Source organism: Eublepharis macularius, chromosome 6 (assembly GCF_028583425.1).
Source record: "Eublepharis macularius isolate TG4126 chromosome 6, MPM_Emac_v1.0, whole genome shotgun sequence".
NCBI classification, from domain to species: Eukaryota; Metazoa; Chordata; class Lepidosauria; order Squamata; family Eublepharidae; genus Eublepharis; species Eublepharis macularius.
In genome coordinates, this window is record NC_072795.1 from 12,030,582 (window position 1) to 12,055,382 (window position 24,801).

Consider the following 24,801-nt stretch of genomic DNA (forward strand, 5'->3'; position numbering starts at 1 on the left):
CAGGCATCTCTATAGCACCTGCATTATTACCACGAGACTTGAGGAGATGGCCTTGGAAAAGATTTATTGGCTACGCCAGATACATAACCAGGATGCCCAAGGGGCAGTTCGAGCGAGGAAACTGATCCACTGCTGGGGCTTGGCTTGCTCCTGCCTGAGGAGGTCAGGAGAGCCCCCACTCTCCCGGCTTTCTGCACACAATGCAAAACTGAATTATTCAAAAAGGCTTTATACTCAGATAGGAGGGATTGTAAGGAGGGGGTCTCAGATGCTTCACTGAGTTTGATAGACTTCACCACTATGTTGCCTTACATATTATCTGCTGCTTTAAATATGTACTCCTATATACTACCTGTGCTTCATGTTGCCTATGTCAGTCTTAGAATTGATTATGTTCTGTTTCAGCAATTCTTCAACTCTTTATTGGATCCTTGCCAATGCTATGTCTTTGTAAACTTGTATTCATTTACCCAATGACATTGTTTATTGAAATGTCCTTGATACTGTATGGAAATGCCTGCCCTTGTCCTTGCTACTGATTGCACTGATCTCACACTATGTAATCCACCTTGAGTCTCAGTGAGAAAGGTGGACTACAAATAAATCTCTCTATATAAAGACAAGTGTCCTGACTGACTCATCAATGCCCAGCCCAAACCCCTGGGCCTAGAAACATGAAATTTGGGGAGAACACTCCTTTCATGATGTAAACACCCACTAAGAAGGGATTTTAAGAAATTTGCCCCCTAAGGGGGTCAAAAGGGTCCAATGTGTTTTCTTAAATGGATACAGTTTCCCTTTGTGGCTGGCAGGGTGTGGCTGGCAGGATGAGGTGACATTCCACACCTCATTCCCTCCTCCCAGAGACAGTTGGGTCATTTGCATATGTGACCTGATTGGTCCTCACCCCCACGTTCTAAACAGTATATAGTTGCTATTGGGAGTCACTGCATGTGTCCTGAGGTAAAATGCACCTCCCAGTCATCCCCTCGAAGTGCACTCAGGTTGCCAATCTCCCTGTGGGGCCTGGCTTTCCTGTGTGGCTGGCAGGCTCCTGCTTGTTTGCACCCCCCTCTCTGATTGGTCAGCTGTTGAACTCTGTGTTCTGAGGTAAAAATCAGGTCAAGGAAACTGCAGACAATTGAAGAAAGGTGGTAACTGGATTTAAAATAGTTAAATACGGTAGCAAAGCATGGGTATCAAGCTAGTAAATAAATAAATAAATTCCCTGCTGGATCCATGCCATTACTGCCCAGGTCCAAGGCATGCCCTCAGATCTGGCTGGCAGTGGCACGGGACGAGTTGACAGGTATATCCTGCTCAGGGGGTTTAAATACTTTGGACACTGGTTACTGGTTACCTGCAAAGAGAGCCCGGTGCTTGATGATTCTGCCTCGGATCTCGCCCGCAGGATGGGACTTGGTGACCAGGGATACGCGCAGCTGATCCACCTTCAATAGCCGGATGGAAGACTTTTGCAGGTTCCGCCATATGCCGCAGATCTATAGAAACAGTTGCCAGGGAGAGGGGAGGGATGGAGAGGGCCATGTTATCGGGCCATCCGTACCCAAAAGCAAATCCACAGGGCTGGCGGTGTACCTGGCTGGACCCACACAGTCTCCACACTGCATATTTCAAGCAAGGTTGTGCACAGGCTAAGTGTGCAGTGGGATCACTCCGATAGGCTGGGGATGGAGAGGGTACACCACGCAACTGTGTCACCTGCATCATGGCCAACAGAAAAGACGCGACCTGGTTTTCCCACTCTGAGCATCGCTTCATGCCCCACGGCTCCAGTTAACGTAGGAATCTGAAAATCATGTGGGAAAGGTAAGGAGGTGGATGATACTGTGGCCCACTCACCATGCTGTCCTGGGGAGAGGCCCCCTTCTGTACAGGGTGTTCGAAGAGGACGGTCCCTTCGGGCTCCGTGAAACGGACTCGGCTTGGCTGGCCCAGCCTACACAAGAAGAGGCAGAATTTGGCAAGCAGATGGGGAGGTATTGGCCCTGATCTGAACTGCAGGGACCTCAAAGCTCAGGGACAAGCTCACCAAGGGGTGCCTGCTGAGACTGCCGCCCTCAACCACCAACCCTTGCTGCCCAGCATCACCTCCTTATCCCCTGCACTCACTGGTCCCTCCTGCCCCCCCTAGTCAGGGGGGCAGAGCAGCTAATGCTCCTTCCCTCCTGGTTTCTTAACATTCTTTAAAGACAGAACAGCAAGAAGGTCCTTTTGAGGTCATGAAACGTCCCACACAGACTTTAAAGACTTTTAGGGAACTGGGGCAGAAAGAACATTAGTTACTCTGGCTCCTGGGTTTTGGGGTGGTACAGGGTGAGGGGGTGCAGCAGTGACAGGCTGCGGGTGGAGGTAAAGGGCTGCCCCCCCGACTGCTACTTGATTTTGCTTGTTTGATGCTATATAGTCGCTTTGAACGATGTGGAAAGGTGGGGTGTAAATGTTTTAATAAAATAAACAACGGGCCCTTCCTGTAATGGAGCTGGTATGGTGTAGTGTCTTCGACTAGGACTGGAGAGATCTGGCTTCTAATCCTTGCTTGGGGTCTCTGTGCATATGTGGTGTGGTGTACAGCATGCAATAAGCCACCCAGAGAGTCCCTCTACTTGAGACATCTTACACGGGGATACTCAAGTGTAGGGAGACACAGTGTTCGCCAGGAAGCATAGTTTTAAAAGACAGAGCAAAGGCTCTGTCAATTTCAGCTCTCTACACATAGCAAAATAGAAGAGTCCAGTAGCACCTTTAAGACTAACCAACTTTACTGTAGCATAAGCTTTCGAGGATCACATTTCTCTTCGTCAGATGGGTCACTCTACACATAGGAGATCGCTCCTCAGAGGGTTTGTTAATTTCATTTTCGCCTCCCCTAAGGGGATGTGAAATTGACAGCGCCTTGGGGGAGGTGAAGATGAAATTAACAAACCATTTGAGGAGTGATCTCTGTCCGCTCGGTCTTTTTAAACTATTCGTGTGTAGAGAGGTGAAACTACACTTCCCTGCTAACAATGCATCTCCTTACACTTGAGCGTTCCCGTGTAAGATGTCTTGTGTAAAGAGTCTCAGAGCTACCAAAACGTTGTTATTTAGTTCATTTATAACCCACTTTTCTCCCCAATGGGGACTCAAAAGGGCTTATAGCATTCTCCCCTTTTCCATTTTATCTACCTGTGAGATAGGTTAGGCTGAAACTGTGTGATTGGCCCAAGGTTGCCCAGCGAGCTTCCACGGAAGAATGGGGATTCGAACCTGGGTCTCACAGATTCTAGTCTGATACCACACTAGCTCTTCCTGGAACTAGCTGGGGTTGGTGCTGACTGGGACCCAAAAAGGATTTTGGTGGGCTTGGTGGAAAGTTCAATGGAGATTTAGGTGAAAAATCTGTGCTCACTGAATATCTTCTGGAATGAGACCTCTTTAATACACGGCATTATTTGGCACCAATGGGATCCATTATCCCATCGTGGGCTAAATTGAATCCATATTGTGGTTTTAGCTGACCCTCTCCATTCTAAAATTGAATTGCTGTGATCATTTTGTCCCTAAGGAAAAGAAGGTAAAGGTAAAGGTAGTTCCCTGTGCAAGCACCAAGTCATTACTGACCCATGGGGGGACGTCGCATCACGTTTTCTTGGCAGACTTTTCTTACGGGGTGGTTTGCCATTGCCTTCCCCAGTCATCTACACTTTACCCCCAGGAAACTGGGTACTCATTTTACCGACCTCGGAAGGATGGAAGGCTGAGTCGACCTTGAGCCAGCTATCTGAACCAGGCTTCTGCCGGGATCGAACTCAGGTCATGAGCAGAGCTTGGGCTGCAGTACTGCAGCTTACCACTCTGCGCCCCAGGGGGGTAGCTCTCAAACGGTTGCGCCTCATCTTAAAGTGAATCACACCACATCATCTCTTTTCTTGGATTTTGTACACAATGCCCAAGCTAGGCCTGAAAGCACCTGCTCTCTAACTGCGGTTCCCGGCTTTTTATTAACACATTTTCAAATTCAATATTGCAATTCAAAATTATATGATTGCTACAGAACAAAAATATACAAATATTCCCATCATGCTGTCAGGAATTCCGCTCGCTGTTAGAATTATGCCAAGCAGTTATATACATTCCTCTCCATTTTCTGCTTCCCAAAAGTCAACGAAAGGGTGCCAATTATGCCAAAATGTTTCCGGTCTCTGTCTTCTATCCTATAATTTAGCAATTTTGCTCAATTTAGATGTTTCAGCAACATACCAAAGACAATTCTTTATTGTCAGAACTGCAGGGTCGAGCCAGCTCTTTGCAGCAGTGGTTGGTAAATGTATAATTACAGGGATGTGTATTTTGTAACATGTCATCTAACTAAACCAAGCTGGATGGTTTTTGGATTCAAAGGGAAACACTCTTTCTTCATCTTCAAGCCCTAACTGTAAGGTGGCACTATTCCATTACAGGCCCTGAGCAGCTACGGAGATGTGTATGTGTGTGTATGCCTATGTGCACATGCGCAAATTTGTACAGCAAAACGACTAAGCCTTAGAGTGGCTGCTCCACAAACACAGAAACTGGCTACCAGTGACTTAGCTATATGACTGGCACCCCCCAAATGTTGCTAGCCAGACATTGTTTGTAGATGCCGCTGCAATGCCCACCCTAGGAAATGCACAGAGGAATTGGGGGATGAGAAGAATCTAAGTTGCCAGCAAGGGGGTGGGCAAAAGCAGGGGGGAAATATTCAGTGATGTCATTGTGTCAGCACGATGCTCTAGAATTTGGACGAAGCTCTATGGTAATCCACGGAGTTTTGTCCAAATCCTAGAGCATTGTGTTGACACAATGCCAGCAATGCGATGCTGCATCCAGATATTCACCAGAAATGATGCACGACACCACTTTTAAAAAATTTCCCCCACCAGCCCACAGCAGGTTGGTGGGCAACAGAGAGGGAGATCTGTGCCAGATTTGCAAAAAGATTTGTAACACTTCCTGGCTGTTTCAGCAAGGCTCCAACTCTTGAGGCCAACCCCACCTATTTAGCAGCTCTCTGAAGTGCTAGATTACCGAGAGTATCTCTACATGAGATGCATCAGCAACTGTTTGTCAAGTGTAGGGAGATGCAATGTTAGTCGAGAAGCGTAGTTTTAAAAGACAGAGCTGGCGGAGGTCGCTCCTCAGAGTGTTTGTTAATTTCATCTTTGCCTCCCCCAAGGCTCTGTCAATTTCATCTCTCCAAACAGTGTGGGGCAGTGAGGAATGGAAATGAGCTGGAGCTGCCTTCCAGAGACTGGCTTGGACCTGGAGAGGTTATAATGGGCTGAAGTGTCCCTTCTGGCATTTCACAGCCCCTTCGCACAGCTCCAGTGTAGAGCAAAGCCTTTGCCCTGCTGCCGGCTCTGTCTTTTTAAACTACCCTTCCCAGCTAACATTGCATCTCCCGACAAGTGTTCTTCACATGTCAGCTGCCTCGTATAGAGAGACTCTCAGGGGCTTCCAACTCTTGCTTGGGAAATCCCTGAGGATTTGGGAGAGGGTGGAGTTTTGAGATGGGGGAAACTTCAGACGGGATGCGATGTCACGGTGTCCGCCCTCCAAAGCTGCCATCTTCTCCAAGGGCAACAGATTTCTGTAGTCAGAAGATCAGCTGTAATTCCGGGAGATCTCCAGGCCTCACCTGGAGGATGGCAACCCTAGGTATACCAAGTCAAGCCACTGGTCCATCTAGCAAATCCGCTGTTCAGGCTGACTGGCAGTGGATCTCCAGAGTCTTAAACATGGAATGGTTTTTCTCACCATCAGCTGAGATTCTTTAACTTGAGACGGTAGGGATGGAACATGCTGATTTCTGCAAACAAAGAATGAGCTCTACTACTGAGAGCGGGACCACAAGTGACGCCTGACACAGGTTGGACACCAGTCAGCTTCCCTCAAGTTTTGATGGGAAATGTAGGCATCCTGGTCTTGCAGCTTGACTCTCCGACTGCTGTCCAATGGACTTTTCATCTGTCACTTGTCCAACATTCCGCCAAGCTGCCTACATTTCCCATCAAAACTTGAGGGAAGCTGACAAGTGTCCAATCTGTGCCTTTTGTCACTTGTGGTTCTGCTCTGAGTCACGGTCCCTTAGCCTACAGCTCCACAGGAAAGGCAGAATCTCCTTCTCGGCACAAAGTGACCACCTTCCTCCCTTCCACTTTCTCTGTGATGCTCAGAATTTCTCAGTGATGCTCAGAAATATGTGAGGACTGGTATGTCGAACAGGACTGAGGTTTACATTTGTTCCTGGAGCCTGGACTGCAACTGTGGCAACCTGGGTATACCAATGGACTCTCCAGCTAGAGTTGTGTGTGTGTGTGTGTGTGTGATATGCCATCAAGTCACCTCCGATCTATGGCAACCTTATGAATGAAAGACTTCCAAAACATCCTATTGTTAACAGCCTTGCTCAGATCTTGCAAACTGGAGGACATGGCTTCTTATATTGAGTCAAGCCAACTCCTTTTAGGTCTTCCGCTTTTCCTACTGCCTTCCACTTTCCCCAGCATTATTGACTTTTCCAGAGAATCTTGTCTTCTCATGATGTGACCGAAGTATGATAGCCTCAGTTTTGTCATTTTAGCTTCTAGGGAGGATTCAGGCTTGATTTGATCTAGTGCCCCCTTATTTGCCTTTTTGGCCATCCAGGGTATCCACAAAATTCTCTTCCACCACCACATTTCAAATGAATCAATTTTCTTCCTGGCAGCTTTCTTTACCGTCCAACTTTCACATCCATACATAGTAATGGGGAATACCATAGTTTGGATTATCTTGATCTTGGTTCCCAGAGAGACACCTTGATCTTTAAGGATCTTCTCTAGCTCCCTCACAGCTGCTCTTCTGAGTCTCAATCTTCTTCTGATTTCTTCATTGCAATATCCCTGTTGGTTGAGGACTGAGCCAAGGAATTGAAAATCTTGCACAATTTCGATTTCCTTATTATCAGCTTTAAAATTATGTAATTCCTCAGTAGTCATTGTCTTCTTGGTGTGTCCAGCTGTAATCCTGCTTTGGCGCTTTCTCTTTTAACCTTCATCAGTACTTATTTCAAGTCTTTACTATTTTTCACCAGTAAAGTGGTGTCATCTGCATATCTCAAACTGTTAATGTTCCTTTCACCAATTTTCATTCCACTTTCTTCTAAATCTAATCCAGTTTTCTTTATGATATGCTCTGCATAGAGGTTGAACAGGTAGGGAGATAATATTCATTCTTATCTGACACCTTTGCCAACTGGAAACTATTCTGTTTCTCCATATTCTATCCTAACAGTAGCCTCTTGTCCAGAGTACAGGTTGCACATCAAACCAACCAGATGTTGTAGCACATCCATTTCTTTTAACACCATCCATAGCTTTTCATGATCCACACAGTCAAAAGTTTTGCTGTAATCTTTAAAACAGGCTGATTTTCGGCTGAAATTTCCAGGTATGCTCCATTAGCCATCGTAATTTGCAATGTGATTTCTAATTCCGCTTCCATTTCGGAATCCAGTTTGAACATCTTCCATTTCTTGTTCCTTAAAGGGTAAGAGTCTTTGCTGTAGAATTTTGAGCATCACTTTGCTTGCCTGGGGAATTAACATGATAGTGTGATAGTTGCTGCACTCTTTGGCATCACCCTTTTTTGGAACTGGAATGCAGATTGAACATTTCCAGTCTGTGGGCCATTGTTTCGTTTTCCATATTTGTTGACAGATTCTTGTTAAGATCTTGATGGATTCAGTTGCAAACGTCCATATGGAGATATCCCAGAATTACAGCTTATCTCCAAACAACAGAGATCAGCCCCCCCTGGATAAAATGGCAGCTTCAGAGGTGGACATTATGGCATTACACCCTGCTGAGGTCCTCCCCTTCCCCAAACCCTCCTCTCCCCAAACTCCGCCCTTCCAGGCTCCATCCCCAAATCTCCAGGAATTTCCCAACTCAAGAGTTGGCAACCCAGTCCACGCGCTAAACTGAATGCACATACATTCTCCAAGCATGTGTGTACATCTGCCTGTAAGAAACAGCCACCACACATTTGCTTTTCAAATGTAACCGGGAACCAGTCCCTGAATAGATGTGCACTGAATGTGACATGAGAATTGCTCATTTCACATAGAAAGAAAAATCAAAGATACACTGCACACGGACTGTACATGCATTCACTCTTAGCTGTGAAAATGGCTTCTGCTTCCAGCATGTGCCGGCAGCGCAGTGTGCTTTTTCCCTTTACCAGGCGTAAGCGGCACAATTCCGCTTGGCCTTGCTAGGGATAATAACTGCCTTGGAAGCTGCTTTTTAGATGAACTGATAGATTTGAAATTAGTCACCACTTGGCTAGGCAAAAATCTGGAAAAAAAGGAGACCCTGGTGCTTCACGGTGGCGGGCGCTGCTCTCCCTGGAAGGCTGCTTGAACAATCTGAGGGAAGATTGATTGCCGCTCCCCCCAGCCAAGCTCAAGCAGAAGGAGCCCCCCCCCCTCCCAGCACCAGCCTGGAGCGAGCTGGGAGAGACAGCTGGGGCCTGGGAACACGAGGATGCTGAAATTGTTTATTGGACCTCTGCCTGTTTTTCTCCCAAATTTGTTTTTCATAATTTTTTTTTAAAAAAGGCATGACGGGAGTTGCTTTTCTGCCTGGGACAGATTCGGTCGGAGCAATCCCAAACTGGGATTCACCAGCAGATCCTTGGCTGTTTCGAACTGACATCAGAGAAATGCCAGCTGCCCATCAGCAAGACGAGCTGCCATGTGTGAAAGATTAACTTAGGAGGGGGGTGCAGCCAGGGCCTGAACCCCAAGGAAGAGCTTTGTGCAGGAACCCTCCCCTGCTTTAGGGACAGTCTCTGCTATGCCATTCATGACTTTTTTCATTTTTTAAAAAAAATACTTTTGTTAGTGCAAAACAGGGGGGGGAAGCAAACAGGAGGGGGGGAAAAGAAAACAATCCTGGCTACAAAAACACTATTTGCCATTCATAATAATGAACATCGGAGGAGAGAAAGAATTGCAAGGTGGGGTGGAAATTGCAGTATTGCTGTTTACCCTTTTTAAAAACAAGAAGGTACACAGATGTCAGGGAACACACAATCTCCTTTTTTAATATACACAAAAGGTGATTCTCCTCTGCACGCATACATTTTGAAAGGGTATAGTTCCAAGCAGGCAGGACCACGAGATGTATCTGAACCTGTCGACTGCCCTTAAGCCTTCAGAGCAAGGTAGGAAAGGGGTGCACCCACCTTTCATAGCTGATGGAGAAGATCAGGGAAGAGCGGACGAGAGAGAACCGAGCTTTCGCCACCGCGCTGCTCGCAGGCACCCACGGCTCTGAGCCGCTGGTAAGTAGTGCCACAAAATCTGAGGAGCAAGAACATAATAACAGTGATACCGATCCGAGAACCCCCATGGATGAGATACAGTTTTGAGGATGGGGAAAGGAACCAAGCCACATGGGCTGGACACATACAAGGGAGCCAACAACACTACGAAGGAGACAGCATTATGGTCTAAATAATGGCCCCCATTTCAATATGTGCTCCTATGTATGTTGCAAATTTTCCACCATATGGGGTCTCACATGAACCCAGACATATGCACACACTGAAGTCCACATATCCAATGGCCTGTGCATCAGTGTAGAGTCTCTCTGCACGAGGCATCTGACACATATAGATCATGTGTTGGGAAATGCAATGGGCAGCTGGGAAGGGTAGTTTAAAAAGACAGAGCCAGCAGCATGTAAAAAGGCTCTGCTATATACTGGAGCTGTGTGAAGGGGCTGTGAAATGCCAGAAGGGAAACTTCAGCCCATTAGAACCTCTCCAGGTCCAAGCCCGGCTCTGGAAGGCAGCTCCAGCCCATTTTTATTCCTCGCTGCCCTTTGGTTGTGATCCCACACAGTTTCAGGCAGTAGAAGTGAAACTGACAGAGCCTTCAAGGAGAAGATGAAATTAACAAACCCTCTGAGGAGCGACCTCTACCAGCTCTGTCTTTTAAAACTATGCTTCCCGGCTAACATTGCATCTCTCTGTACTTCTCAAACACGCGCCGAGGTGTCTCATGTAGAGAGACTCATAGACTCACATATTCAAAACGTGACCTTTACCAAACATGGCAAAAGCATTGTCATTTACTGAAAAATTACAGGATAAAAATGTGGTCTTCAGAGGTGTGTGTGTGGGGGTGTGTGTCTTATTTTAACCTGAAAAGGGATGAGCAAGTGACGAGAGCTGAAACCACACCATGTTACCTCCTCTCCGCCTGTTTCACCTCCCATCCCTTAACTATCCAAGAGTCTATCATTCCTGGCATTTTCACCAAGTCTGGCTCCAATACTGCTAGTGAACTGGGCTTGGGAGAAAGATACTCAGGTGACAGAGCACCTAGAGCCAAGGACGAGAAAGGAAGGGGTGGTTGCGGGAATAGACAAATGTAACTATGCTTTGTTTGGCCTTCAGACGTCAGCTGATTTGGGATTTCAACAAACCAGTGCCCTAACCTGGATAGCCCTGGTGAACCTGATCTTGTCTCAGAAGCAGGGTTGGCCTTGGTTAGTAACTGGATGGGAGACCTCCAATGAAGGCCAGGGTTGCAGAGGCAGGCAGTGGCAAGCCACCTATGGTAGTCTCTTGCCATGAAAACCCGGCCAGGGGCTGCCATAAGTCAGCTATGACTTGACGGCACTCTCTGCCACCAAAGGTGCTAAGAAGCTGACCACCTGTACATCCTGCAGGAGTATCACAATTGCTGCAGGAGTGCTCTAAGGGGATGATAAAAGGGACCAAATGAGGAGCCCAGTCCACGACTGCTTTGGTGGCAACCAGGGGAGCCCAGTCCACGACTGCTTTGGTGGCAACCAGGGGAGAGGGTCAGACCCTTTTCAAGCTCTGGACTCTTGCTAAACAGGTTTTGCAGGTTTTTAAAGGAATTATATTTGAAACCTGCAAAAACCTATGAATGGAGAAGTCACATGCTACAGGAGATGGTGTTTTTACCATCACCATTCTGAAAAAGCTACAATATGTCCCCAGCAGAGGTGCATTTCCCGACCCAAGCTAAAAGAGGAACTCAGGGACGTGGCTTAGAATCATAGAATCATAGGGTTGGAAGGCACCTCAAGGGTCATTTAGTCTAACCCCCTGCACGTTCTAGGAAATTCACAAATACCCCCCCCCCCCACACACACAGTGACCCTTACTCCATGCCCAGAAGATAGCAAAACCTTTGGAATTGTTATAATATTTAGAGAGTTCTGTCAGCCATGTTCATAGCTGTCCTGTATTCCTGTTTACCACTGAATTGTTTGCAATGTAAACATGTCCATAAAGGGTGGATGGGCAGGATTTGAGTCCAGCGGCACCTTAGAGACCAACAGGATTTTCAAAGTGTAAGCTTTCGAGAGTCAGAACTCCCTTCTTCAGACACAAAAAAGTGGATGGAAAGTGATCGTCACAGGAGAGGCATTCCTTCTTCGCTCTCACACAATCAGGGATGCCTCTTCTAACAGGGGGCCACTGTGACATGTACAAGCATCATCCAAAACAAAGACAGTGTGCTTTTTTGCCACTTCAGAATTACTGTCATATGAAAATTGATTCCAGAAGAAATCTTATTTGAATAGTGAAAAAACACATTTCCAGTTCTTATGATTGCAGATAGGTCAGAAAATGTAGGGGCAAACTGGGCTGAAATCACCAAAGAAATGGCTGAAACAGGTTTGCAGGGATTGGGAGTAGAGTTTCACTGCTCCTTGCCTAGCCAAAGAGGAGTAAATTATGCAAAGCAACCCAAGCTGCAGAATAAATTGCGTTTTTTTAAAAAAAACTTCTATAGATACCATGTCAATCTGTTCTGTTTCACAGAATGCTTTTGGTGCAGAATTTCAATTGCCCGGGGACAGAATTTTAATGCAATCAGTTAACTTGCTAAAAACCATAGCAGCACAAAACCACATACACACAGGGCGCCTCCTAACAAGTCTGCACTCACAAACCCAGACACAAGAGTGCCACGAGCAGACGGCAAGAGCCTGCAGGGCAGGAGACGGCAGCGTTTTGGGCCAAGCCAGAATGAGGCAACTTCTTGGAATCCGAAGATCTGAATTGTAGCGAGTGTCATTTTTTTTCTTTTGGAAGTCAGCTTCGAGGGACAGAGTATGATGGCTGTTTGCCGCTAAGCAAGGGAGCTTCCAATCCAGGAAGGATTCTTCCCGCTGGTGAAAGAATTCCTTCTAATGAAGACTTTTCACTAAGTGGAAAAGAATGAACGGCCCAATCCAAATGCGGAGTACCAATCTGCCACGTTAGGTCCCTACCCTGTACCTTAAGCCAAATCTTTTAATCCTGAAAATTCTGGGGGGGGGGTGTATATTCAAGTATTTTGTGAGGAGGAAAAGCACCCTTCGTCCATTGCAAATCTTGCAAACTTCCACGCAAAATAATGCACTCTGAGCAACGGGCATAGCCCAGTAAGACAGCACAAAGTTTGCTTAGAAATGACTGCAGGTTCAATTCCTGGCATCGCCATTGGGAAATGCTTCCTTAAGACTCTGGGGTAGCACTGCCAATCAGAGAAAACAACAGTGGCCTCGGAAGACCAATAATGCAGCTTATTTGTTTATTTATACTCTGTTTTTCTCTCCAATGGGAAACAAAGCTGCTAACGTCGGTCTCTTCTCCTCCATTTTGTCCTCACAACAACCCTGTGAGGTAGTTTAGGCTGAGTGTATGTGACTGGTCCAAGGTCACCCAGCAAGCATCCATGGAAGAGTGGGGATTCGAACCTGCGTCTCCCAGATCCTAGTCTGACACTGTAATTACCACACCACCCTGGCTGTGCACCACACTGGCTGGCTTAGAGTTTCTCTACACGCCTCAGCACATGTTCATCAAGAGTAAGGAGATGCAAAGTTAGCCGGGAAGCGTAGTTTTAAAAGACAGAGCCTGCGGAGATCGCTCTTCAGAGGGTTTATTAGTTTTATCTTTGCCTCCCGAAGGCTCTGTCAATTTCATCTTTCGAATCTAAAACTGTGGGATCGCAACCAGAGGGCATTGTTTATAGAGATGTCCTTGATACTGATAGATTGTACTAATCTCACACTGTGTAATCCGCCTTGAGTCTCAGTGAGAAAAGCAGACTATAAATGACATAAATAAATAAATCTATTCATCAATGTTAGCTATTTTGCATCACTTATCCTAGGTTTGTTAGTCATGGAGTGAAGACACAGCTCCCAGACTCAACCACCAAACCACCTTTCCAGCTTCTGAGATTTCAGCAGTCATTGTGCTTCAAGTAGCATTCTGCAGTGATAAGGACTAGAAACTTGATCCTTCTTTTTAAAACAAAACCTGGGCGTTTCAGGAAGGGGCACCCCATGCCCATTCTGTGTTTGTTCCCCCCCTCTGCCCCTGCGGAATCACACCATGCCGTACCTGTGCGGCTGTCGTCCCGGGACGAGTCTTCAGAGCTGAGATAAGCCCGGTCATTGTAGTTCCTGTGCAAATCGTCGTCTTTATCCTGGAAATACTCCAAGTTGTCAAACAGAGCCTCGGGTCTCTTTTCCGGGATGCTGACAGCAGCTGCAGAATGGAAAGCAAGACAGAAGCTTTTGGGGGCGTCACCGAAGCCAAGGGCAAGAGCAGCCCCCCCATTCCTCCAGGATCAAGCCCCCAGCCCATTTATGGTTGCTAGCTTCAAGGTGGGGGCTGGAGGTCTCCCGGAATCCCAATTGATCGCTAGAGATCAGTTCCTCTGAAGAAAACTGCTGCTTGGACAGTGGCATTATACTATGGCATTATACCCAGTGGAGGTCCCTCCACAAAGCCCGCTTTTCCAGGCTTCACCCAAAATCTCCAGGAATTTCCCAACCTAGAGTTGGCAACCCTAGATGATGGTCTAGCTACAAAGTCATGAGAAACTGAGCTCAAAAGGGAAAAACAGAACTTAGGCACCATTCAAATAAACACACAGACCAGTCTCAAATTCCCTTTCCCTCCTTATACAGACAGTGCAATTCTGTGGTGAGTTACTCCTGTGCAGTTACTCTTCTGGAGTAACATTCCATAGGATTGCACTGAGACTGAGAGACTCTCTACATGAGATGCCTTGGTGCATATTCGTCAAGTGTAGGGAGATACAATGTTGGCCAGGAAGTGTAGTTTAAAAAGACAGAGCCGGCGGAGAGCGCTCCTCAGAGGGTTTGTTAATTTCATCTTGAAATTGACAGAGCCTTGGGGTGATGAAGATGAAATTAACAAACCCTCTAATGAGCGATCTCCACTGGCTCTGTCTTTTTAAACTACCCTTCCTAGCTAACATTGCATCTCCCTACACTCGAGTCCTTGTGTAAGATGTCTTGTGTAGAGAGTCTCTGAGATTTTGTGTGAAGGGTCTTGGGGCAGACAGAGGCTTTGGTACCCTTGACCGAACACCCATATATGAAATTTTGTATCATAACACATGAAAAAATTGACTATTGTCCCCCTTTAAAGAGTGAACACGCTATCCCATTCTGTCAAAGGTACATATGTAGTCACTGATAACCCCCCTTCCTGTCCCAGCACTATAAGTACTGCACAACGATCGAATAAAACCACACAAAATGACAAGTCGTAAAATGCTCGACATTATCAAAGCATTGCACAGCTAACAAGGCACAATTATGGCATGTGTGGAAATCCCATCTCAGCCCACAAAACAACAGGGACGCCTGCTTGTTTACAGCTGTCGACTAAAAGAAGAGAAAGCACCCGACAGAACGTTCTCCCAGGCAGCAGATGTCGAGAAAGATATTTCTTTGCCCGCCTGGAGAACCGCTGCCAATGAGAACAGACTGTACTGAGCTAGAGAACTCAGGGCTCTCGTTCAGTACGGGGCAGGTAGGAGGCATGGGAATTCCCGGGGTGTGTGTGGGTGTGTGTAACCATTTTAGCCTGCAGCGACAATAATTGGCTATTGTTTTAAACAATGATTGGATATCGTTTGCAAGACCTCCCCCACCCAACTCACATATTTTTATTAGAATTATAGGGTTGGAAGGGACCTCCAGGGTCATCTAGTCCAACCCCGTGCACAATGCAGGAAATTCACAACTACCTCCGCCCACTCCCACCGCACCCCCACCCCCAGGGACCCCTGCTCCATGCCTAGAAGATGGCAAAACACCATCTGGGTCCCTAGCCAAATTGGCTCCCTGCAGCCTCCAGAAAGTTTGCATTGTTTAACATGCCATGGTAATATTTATGCTTTACTTCAGAGTTCTGTTTTCAGAGTTCTTCTTGGTTTCAGATTTCTACAGTCTTAGCAGTAGAAAAGAGCAAGAGTCCAGTAGCACCTATAAGACTAACAAAATTTATGGTAAGGTATGAGCTTCTGTGAGCCATAGCTCACTTCTTCAGCTATCTGAAGAAGTGAGCTATGTATCTGAAGCTGTGGCTCACAAAAGCTCATACCCTACCACAAATTTTGTTAGTCTTATAGGTGCTACTGGACTCTTGCTCTTTTCTCCTGCTACAGACAGCCTAACACAGCTACCCATCTTGGCCTACAGTCTTAGATACTAGATCAAATCAAGCCTGAATTCTCCCTAGGAGCAAAAATGACAAAACTGAGGCTATCATGCTTTGGTCACATCATGAGAAGGCAAGACTCTCTGGAAAAGTCAATAATGCTAGGAAAAGTGGAAGGCAGTAGGAAAAGAGGAAGACCTCAAACAAGATGGCTTGATGTATTGTCGAAGGCTTTCACGGCCGGAGAACGATGGTTGTTGTGGGTTTTCCGGGCTGTATTGCCGTGGTCTTGCCAAGACCATGGCAATACAGCCCGGAAAACCCACAACAACCAAGATGGCTTGACTCAGTAAAAGAAGCCATGTCCTCCAGTTTGCAGGATCTGTTAATGCTAGGACGTTTTAGAGGCCTTTCATTCATAGGGTCACCATAGGTAAGAGGTGACTTAACGGCATATAACACACACACACACACACACACACACACACTCCTATTGCATTGTTTATCAGATGTCTCATCCTGTTGTCCGCATTGACAAACTCTGTGTCATTCGCCTTGAGACCCCGTGAGAAAGGTGGAGTACAAACGATATAAATAGGATTGCCAGCTCAGGGTTCGGAAATTCCTGGAGATTTGGAGGTGGAGCCTGGGGAGGGCAGGGTCTGGGGAAGAGAAGAAGTTCAGCAGAGTAAATGCCATAGAGTTCACCCTCCAATGCAGCCATTTTCTGCAGGGAACTGATCTCTGTGGCCTGGAGAACAGTTGTAATTTTGGATGATCTCCAGGACTCACTTGGAGGCTGGCAATTCTAGATGGGAAGGAAGGAAGGTAAAAAACTTCAAGCATCTAACAATGTGAGGTCAGCCTTACAAAAGCTCATGCTGGCATACATTTGGTCAGGGGTCATTTCGTGGAAAAAGAGCTGGAGGAACTCATTAGCATAACTCATTAGCATATGCCACACCTCTTGCCATCCCTGGAAGTGTCATTAGCATACCTGATTTGCATATGCCACACCCCCTGACATCACCTATTCTGGCTGTTTTGGACCCAATCCTGGCCATTAAGGGCCGAAATTGGGCCCAAAAGTGCAAAAAGGGGCTGAAAATGGCCGAAAAGGGGCTCAAAATGGTCAGGATCAGACAGCTGATGAGTAGGAGAGTGATCCACCACCCGTCAGAGGCCCGATCCAGGCCGTTTTGGCCCCAATCCAGGCCAAATTGGGCCCAAAATGGCTGAGTCCGGTGGGCGGGGCCACCTGACATGTGACCTCTTTGGGGAACTGCCGGAACTGTATTCCTGTGCGTTCCCCCTCAAAATGAGCCCTGCATTTGGTTAATTTTTAAAAAATTTGTTTATTGGATTTATATCCAGCCCTCCTTGCAAGATGTCCCTGCACTTCTGTTTTGATTCAGAGGCTATCTTCATTCCTTGTGTATTTGCTCCATTCACGTCTAAAGCTGAAGGAAAGGAAGTCTAATTTTAACATGAGAAGGGGTGCATGAGCGAGGGGAGCTGAGCGATGCCACCTCCCCGCCACAACTCCTTTCGCTCTGACATGGCAGGATCTGTTCTACCGGCTTGGGTGCAATAACTGGCGAGCTTGGCCAGAAAGAAAAGTGTGTGAAGTACAAGAGTGTAGGGACAAAGGTTGTGAGAGGGGAGGGTTTGACTTCCCCGACTTCTGTGCACCCTTTTTCATATTCAAATAAAGTCCCCGCCATCACCAGTTTTAAACGTGAATATGGCAGACGTGGTTATTCTTGTCATTTCTAACGTAGCCCTCTGTATGTAAGCTAATATCGGGGCTTGCTTGCCAAATGTCACTGGCAAAATACTTGGGAATTGGATCTCTCCGCATTGCTAGTACATGTGGAATTTTGCTCATTCTGAACGCGCCAGTACTCGGTCGGGAGTAAGAAGCCGTGTGACAGAAATGTGAAAATTTATGACATCCACATGTGAATGTTGATGATATCCAAATGTGTTTTCCGGGCGTCTTAATAAAGTGTGTAACTGTAGGGCAGTTCATTAGTGTTTTAGCAAGGCATACCATTTGTTGGCAATCACTCAACTTAGGATGGCCCATCGGGCATTGGCCAGAGCCGGGGCCTTTTCCGTTGTGGCCCCCTGCTCTGTGCAATGGGATCCCTCAGGAGGTGACGGGGACCTCCTCCTTGGAGATATTCAAATGACGCTGCAAGTCTCGCTTGTTTGCCAGGGCTTTTGAGGGCAGATACCTTCATTTTTAATGTGCAAATATTTAAATCTTTTTTAAGCTGCCTTGAATGATCTGGAAAGACAGGGTATAAACACTTTAATTAATAAAATAAATAAATGTGTTATATTAGAGAGAGGCACATCTCTATTAGGGCTCAGCCAAACGTTCTGGGACAAACACTGAAAGCTCAAAAGCAGGGGGTGAATAATGTTTCAAGGAAGTCAGACCCCATCAGGAGTTCGGCGTCCCATTCGGGGCACTGCACTGTAAGAAGGACGCAGATGAATTGCAGAAAAGGTTCAGAGAATGAGTGTGAGAATTGGGTACGTTTAGCCTCGAAAAGAGAAAACAGAAAGGAGGTACAACCAGGCTTATCAAATCCCTGATGGACTGTCACAGAGAAGAGAGAAAAGGCTTCCCCTCTGCCACTCCAAAAGGCAAGAGGAAATCCAACGGGCTTAACTTCTAGGAGGCAGATTTCGGCTGAACATTACAGAAAAATCCTAAAAGAGAGAGTGGTGGAAGGAAGGATGTATGGGCTCTGCCGTGCTGCAGTTCCTCAAGCAGAGGCTAGACATTGGAGATCCTCTGGCTTTGGATTTCCTGTAGTAAGCAGGGGGTTTGGACTAGATGGCCTCTAAGACTATTCTTGAACTCTTAAGTATCCACCTGGTCTCCCTAGTTTGCTGCTTAGCTGCCACCAGTTTGCAGTCCCGGCAGTGACAGTAATTACACTGCTTCCCCACCACCAATCGGCACTATTCTTACTTCTTTTGGCTAAGCCCCCGTGATTGAGGTAGGAAGAATTGCCTCCACTCTGAGTGGGCTTTGTGACATCATCAAGAAAGCAAATCCGATTGGCTACACGAAAGCCAAATCAGAATGGGGGTGCTGCCTACTACCACCACCACCCTGGCGTTGCACCCTAGAGATGAAATAAAAAGAAATTGCACCACAATGCATCAGGAATCCTCGCTGCCATGCCCAGGACTGCTACCACCAATCAGAGCCAAGCTACACGTGACGCCTGACACAGGTTGGACACTTGTCAGCTTCCCTGAAGTTTCGATGGGAAATGTAGGCGTCCTGGTTTTACAGCTTGGCTCTCCATTACAGCTGCAAGACCAGGATGCCTACATTTCCCATCAAAACTTGAGGGAAGCTGACAAGTGTCCAACCTGTGTCAGGCGTCACTTGTAGCTTGGCTCTCAGATAGGCTCTTGGAGAAGTTCTGCTTTGCCCAAAAAGAGGGGGAGATTTACAATTCACAAACTGGGTGGTGCTCTTTGAGGGTTGTTCTGGCTCAGCCTTCATTTACAGAGAGTATCATAATTGTCGGTAATTAAACCATGTGGTGTAGTGGTAAGAGTGCCAGACTAGGATCTGGAAGGGTCAGGTTCAAATCCCCGCTCTGCCATGGGAAATTGCTGGGTAACCTTGGACCAGTCACAAACTCTTAGCCTAACTTACCTTACAGGGTTGTGTTTTTTTAAGGATAAAATGGAGATGAAGAAGCAGCTTTGGGTCTGCACTGGGGGGAAAGGTGGAGTACAAATGAAAAAAAATGTAATCTTGGCCTCAAGTCATAGTTGACTTATGGCGACCCCTAGTGGCATTTTCATGGCAAGAGGCTATCAGAGGTGGTTTGCCATTGCCTGCCTCTGCCACCCTGGTCTTCGCTGGTCTTCCATCCAATTATTAATTAAGACCAACCTTGCTTAGTTTGTAAGATCAGGTTCTCCTGGGCTATTCAGAATAAATGAAATAAATAAATAAATCATGACACCCCCCCCCCAAAGCCATTTTGCACAAGACAAATTTCAAACCTAAAATGCATCTTGTGCAAGCGATTGTGTGAGTCCTGTATACTATTGAGTGCACAAGCGGGGACAGATTCTCTTCTCAACAGGCTGAGCCAATCTCACGGGCGCTCAGTATTCATATGTCTAGCAAAGCACAGGCAGAATTCACCAACTTCTTACACGAAGGTGAAAGAAATATTAACTTGTGTGAAGCTGCCTCCAGAAGGCTCCTCATTAGGCCAGGATTCTTCCCGGCGTGTTTTTATCCCGCGGTTTCTACAAGGACCTCAAGACAGTGTAGGTGGTTCCGCCCCCCTTTTATCCTCACAACAACCCTGTGATGTAGGTAAAGCTGAGAGAGTGAATGGCCCAAGGTGATGGATGAGTTGGAATTTGAACCTGGGGCTCCCAGATCCTAGTCAGATATTCCAACCACTAGATCACACTAGTCTTTCTCTGTTCTGCCCCTCTTCCTCCATCTGGATTGTGGTATTCACTGCCTGGGGTCATAAGCAATGATGGCTGTAAGAGGGTATTAGACAGATCTGTGGTGGAGAGGTCCATCAATGGATGCTAGCTAAATGGAACCTCCATATTTAGAGGCAGTATACCTCTGAAAACCAGTGCCAGGAAGCAAAATTAGAGAAGGCCTTGACTTCCTAGGCTCTGTCGGTTCACTCTCCACGGCAACTGGTTAACCACTGTGTGAAACAGGATGCTAAACTAGATGGACCGCTGGTCTAACCCCGCAGGGCCCTTCTTATGTTCTTATGGATAATATTAACAGCTCCTTTCCCCTTTATGCTGCACTGTCTCCAATACTGTCCACTCAACTACTCACCCACAGAAGGTCCCCTGACCAACACAAATGACGCACAAGATCAGCCTTCCCTCCTTCCCCAACCTGATCTACAAAATAGCTAATTTCAAGTTGCTGTTTTGAGCCAGAGTAGTCCCACCGAAATCAATGGGACAGCCTTGGCCGGAATCCAAGCGTTCCACCTTAGCTGGTGTGAAGCTCAGCCAGCCCAGCTGGAAAGTGGTTTTGGCAGGGACCCCGTCTGCATGCTACTTGGGAAAGATTTACTACACAACTGCTATTATGTAATCCTTATTGGGACAAAGTTAATTGTGTTTGTGCAAAAATCACTTAGGAACGAAGTAACAACAGGGACGAGGGCCGTCAGAGAGGGAGGCTAGGCAACCGCCCGAGTCGATGGGGTTTGGGGCCGGCCCTCCACTGCTTGCACGATGCATTCCAAGATCCTGTGCGGCTGAGCCGAGGGGTTTGGGGACACCTTTGCCCTTCGCATGTGGCAACCTGGCCTAGCCCCTTCAAAGATGGCAAAAAACACCAAAACACAGCCTCTGATCAGCACCCTTAATTCCACCGAAATTTCTGTGGTGGTAAAATGGAAGCAAAAAAATTGCCTTCCCTGCGTATACATTTCCTTTCCGACTTCCCTACCAACTTGATGGTCATATTAACAGGGAAAAAAGATAGGAATATAAGAAAAGCCTTTCTGGATGTTGGAATCTTGCCCAACATTCTGTTTCTTACAACCTGGTACCCAAAGCCCTCTGCAATTGAGATTCAGAGGTATACTCTCTCTGAACATGGAGGGTCTGCTTAGTTCCCAAGGCCAATAGAAGAACCTTGATGGATCACAGCAGAGTTCCCTGCAGCCTAGCATTCACAGCTAACTTTAGACAGCGGGATATCTCCAGGAAGCCCACAAAAAAGGCCACGAATAGTCCTGCCCTCCAAAGAGTGGGCCTTCTTGCCTTTTATTGCACAGCATTTGAACCCAGGACTAAACTAAACAAATCTGCTACTGCACCAGCTCCCTTTGTATGACAGCTGTAGTCTCTTACATCCTCTGGTAGTCGCCATCCTAATCCAACCAGGATTGGCCCCACTTAGCCTCTGAGATCAGACCAAAGCAGATGCTTCAAGGTGGCATCACCCCAGGGGGCCACTTTGATCCCTGGTTGCCGTGAGAGACCCAAACAAAGAAGGAAACAGACTATACAGGTCATAGATCCAGAGGAGTTAGCCGTGTTAGTCTGTAGTAGAAAAATCAAAAAGAGTCCAGTAGCACCTTTAAGACTAACCAATTTTATTTTATTGTAGCATAAGCTTTCGAGAATCAAGTTCTCTTCATCAGATGCCTGATCCGAACAGTTCGGATCAGGCATCTGATGAAGAGAACTTGATTCTCGAAAGCTTATGCTACAATAAAATAAAATTGGTTAGTCTTAAAGGTGCTACTAGACTATACAGGGGAGCCCTACAGAGGAAGCAGACACTGTCCAATGCACAAAATCGACATGCCAAATAAACAAGCGAGCAACATGTGTTTGTTCTTCAGATTTCCTTCCCTTCTGTCTGCCACCTGTAAGGGCGTGTGTGTGTGTCAGAGTGTGTGCACATGAGGTGTAGCTTCTGAACATGGTTGCTTCCCAAACAGACATGACCACAACAGACTTGTGGGTGGGTCACGGAGCTGTTGGAAACAGAAGTTGGAAAGGGCCATACCAGAGCATGCACCCTGCCAAGGAACTTTGGTACACAATGCTGTCTCTTGGAAACTACAAAAATCCTGGTGGATCTTCCTTTCTTCCCCCCAAAAGAAAGCATCTAAACTTCAGCCAGAAAGGGATACGTACAGTATAAGTGTAGAGTAATTTAAAATAGGTATCGCTGCTTATTCCTGAGAAATGTATTTAGCACATTTTTTTAAAAATCCAGTTGTCTCTCCGAAGAATTCAGAGGGGCATTCTATTTCACCTCTCCCTGCCCTTCCCAATTTCCAAAGGAAGGTGAGGCTAAGCGATCATGACCAACCCCAAATCACCCCGTAAGCTTTGTGCCCAAACAGAGATTTGTATTATGCCACTCTCGCCAATCATTGCATCTGACGAAGAGAGCTGTGGCTCTCGAAATCTTATGCCACAATAAATTTGGTTAGTCTTAAAGGTGCTACTGGACTCTTTCCTACGCACGCCAATGGACCTGAGTCAGAGGAGACAAGAGAAAGCACTTAAATTGTATAATTCTGGCATTCCTTGCTGGAAGATATGGTGTTGGCCCACTGGGATAGGTGGCTTTAAAGAGGGATTAGAGAAAGCTGGGAAGACAGGTCTATCACCAGCTTTTACATGTCATTGCTAAATGGAACCTCCATGTTCAGAAGCAGTGTACCTCTGACTATGAGTTGCTGGAAACCAACAGCAGGGGAGTGTTGTTGCCTTGTGCCCTACTTGTAACCTTTGTAAAAAGATCTGTTGGCAAAAGGAGGATGGGCTAGATAGCCCTTTGTCTGGTTCAGCCAGCGCTCTTCTTATGCTCTTATCCATTCCTTCTTTAATTGAGAACTGCTCTATTTGTGCCAAACTAAAATATGTCAGCGCCCTTCTGGGACTGTACCACCTCAGACTTCCAGTGGGGGAATCCTTCTTCTTGACAAGGAAACATTCCATCATATGATTCCCCCCACCTGCCCTCTTACAGCCCCAGAAGGGTGCTGGCACTGGGGTTTTTTTTTTCCTTCATGGAATTTGCAGCCTTCACTCCGCCCCTTGACTCCACTGCCAGGGAACTGCCAGGAAAGGAGGCCAGGAATGCTGTGGTTTAAGGTACCAAGTACAAGCCTTGGAAGGATGAAAGACACTTCCCCATAGGCTGTGGAACTCAGGTTCCTGGCTCCCAGGAGCATTTCACAAAGATGACACTAAAGTACTTTTGGCTCAAGGCTGCCTCCCAACGGATGGAACAGGCCTTGCTCTTGGGCCAAGCAAGAGACTGGTCTTTTCTCAAGCATAATAACAACATTCAATTTATATACTGCCCTTTAGGACAACTTAATGCCCACTCAGAGCGGTTTACAAAGTATGTTATTATCCTCACGACAATCACCCTGTGAGGTGAGTGGGGCTGAGAGAGCTCCAAGAAGCTGTGACTGACCCAAGGTCACCCAGCTGGTTTCAAGTGGAGGATTGGGGAATCAAACCTGGCTGTCCAGATTAGACTCCTGCCGCTCTTAACCACTACACCAAACTGGCATGTTGCTAGCCCCCTGAAGCCCCTCTTCCTGCTTATCTCCTGAATAGAGGTGGGCACGGTCTGGGAAAAACCCACAGGCCATGGGTCTGTGGTCCGCGGCATTTCAAGAACCACGGAGCGTGAACTTTTCACGGTCCACTGCCAATTAGCAAAGGGACCGGTTCATTGGTCCGGGCTGGTGCCGGGAGCACTTTAACCCCCCTTGCTCCAGATGACTGGTAGGCCCACCAGTCAGCTGGAGCAAGGGGGGATTTAAATGTTAAAGTGCTCCCAGCGCCACTCTCCAGCAGCGCCAGGAGGGCTCTAACCTGACCTTGCTCCAGCTGACTGGCAGGTCGCCAGCCAGCTGGAGCAAGGGGGGGATTTAAATGTTAAAGCGCTCCCAGCACCACTTGCCAGCAGAATAGGGAGGCTTTAATGGACCACAGACCAATGGACCTGAGAAAAGTCCATGGCATCCGTGGAAAATGGGCATCCCACAACCTGCCAAACCAGCCTAGTCCGTGTTAAATTTTGGTCTGTTTTCCGGTCCATGCCCACCTCTACTCCTAAATGCTGGGGATGAAGAGCAAGGAGGCAGAATGGTTTAGAGGTCAGGAAGGAACCTAAACTCAACTCTCTGGGCTCCTCAAATATCCATGAGGGCTGGGCAGTTGCCAAGCCTTGCCTGGGTAGAGGTGTAGAGAAAGTAACACTGCCTCTGCAACACCCACATTCACGTAAGTAAACACACATTAGTGAGAAAGCAAATGGGTGATTTTCCTTGTTCTGTCTTCCATTCGCAACCTCCATATGTACAAAGAAACAGGTGCCAGAAGGCCCACACCTCGCTAGGGAGGCCTGCGTGGTACCCGGAGGATCGGTGCCATCACTAGGGGTATGCGTGCATTTGAGCAACCAATGAAAAATGAAACAAATGAGCCCAATTCATTTCAGAATCGGATGGGGGGAAATCGATAATTTGCAACAAACAGATTAGAAACCTCATTTGTTTTATTTTTTGAGTGTTTTTTTCCATCGATTTACACCAACATTGTAAAAAACAATAGCTCTTATGCCTGGAACAAGCTGCGCAGTTCATACAAAAGCCAACAACAGGGGGAAAGCCATCACATTTGGCTTCTTCAATGGTGGCTAGTCATGACCGCTCAGTAGAGCTTCCATGTACT

General features: G+C 46.9%; 1 protein-coding gene across 2 annotated transcripts in view; it reads right to left on the reverse strand.

Annotated features, from left to right (window-relative positions):
* Nucleotides 1-24,801, reverse strand: part of CHRD (chordin) — a 69,882-nt gene that overhangs the window by 35,334 nt on the left and 9,747 nt on the right. For both annotated transcript variants that reach the window (XM_054983024.1, XM_054983026.1), the window contains exons 4-7: nt 13,468-13,614; nt 9,274-9,391; nt 1,864-1,960; nt 1,361-1,502 (exon numbers count right to left, since the gene is read on the reverse strand). In XM_054983024.1, coding sequence (XP_054838999.1) covers nt 1,361-1,502; nt 1,864-1,960; nt 9,274-9,391; nt 13,468-13,614 — 504 coding nt within the window. The remainder of the gene's footprint in view (nt 1-1,360; nt 1,503-1,863; nt 1,961-9,273; nt 9,392-13,467; nt 13,615-24,801) is intronic.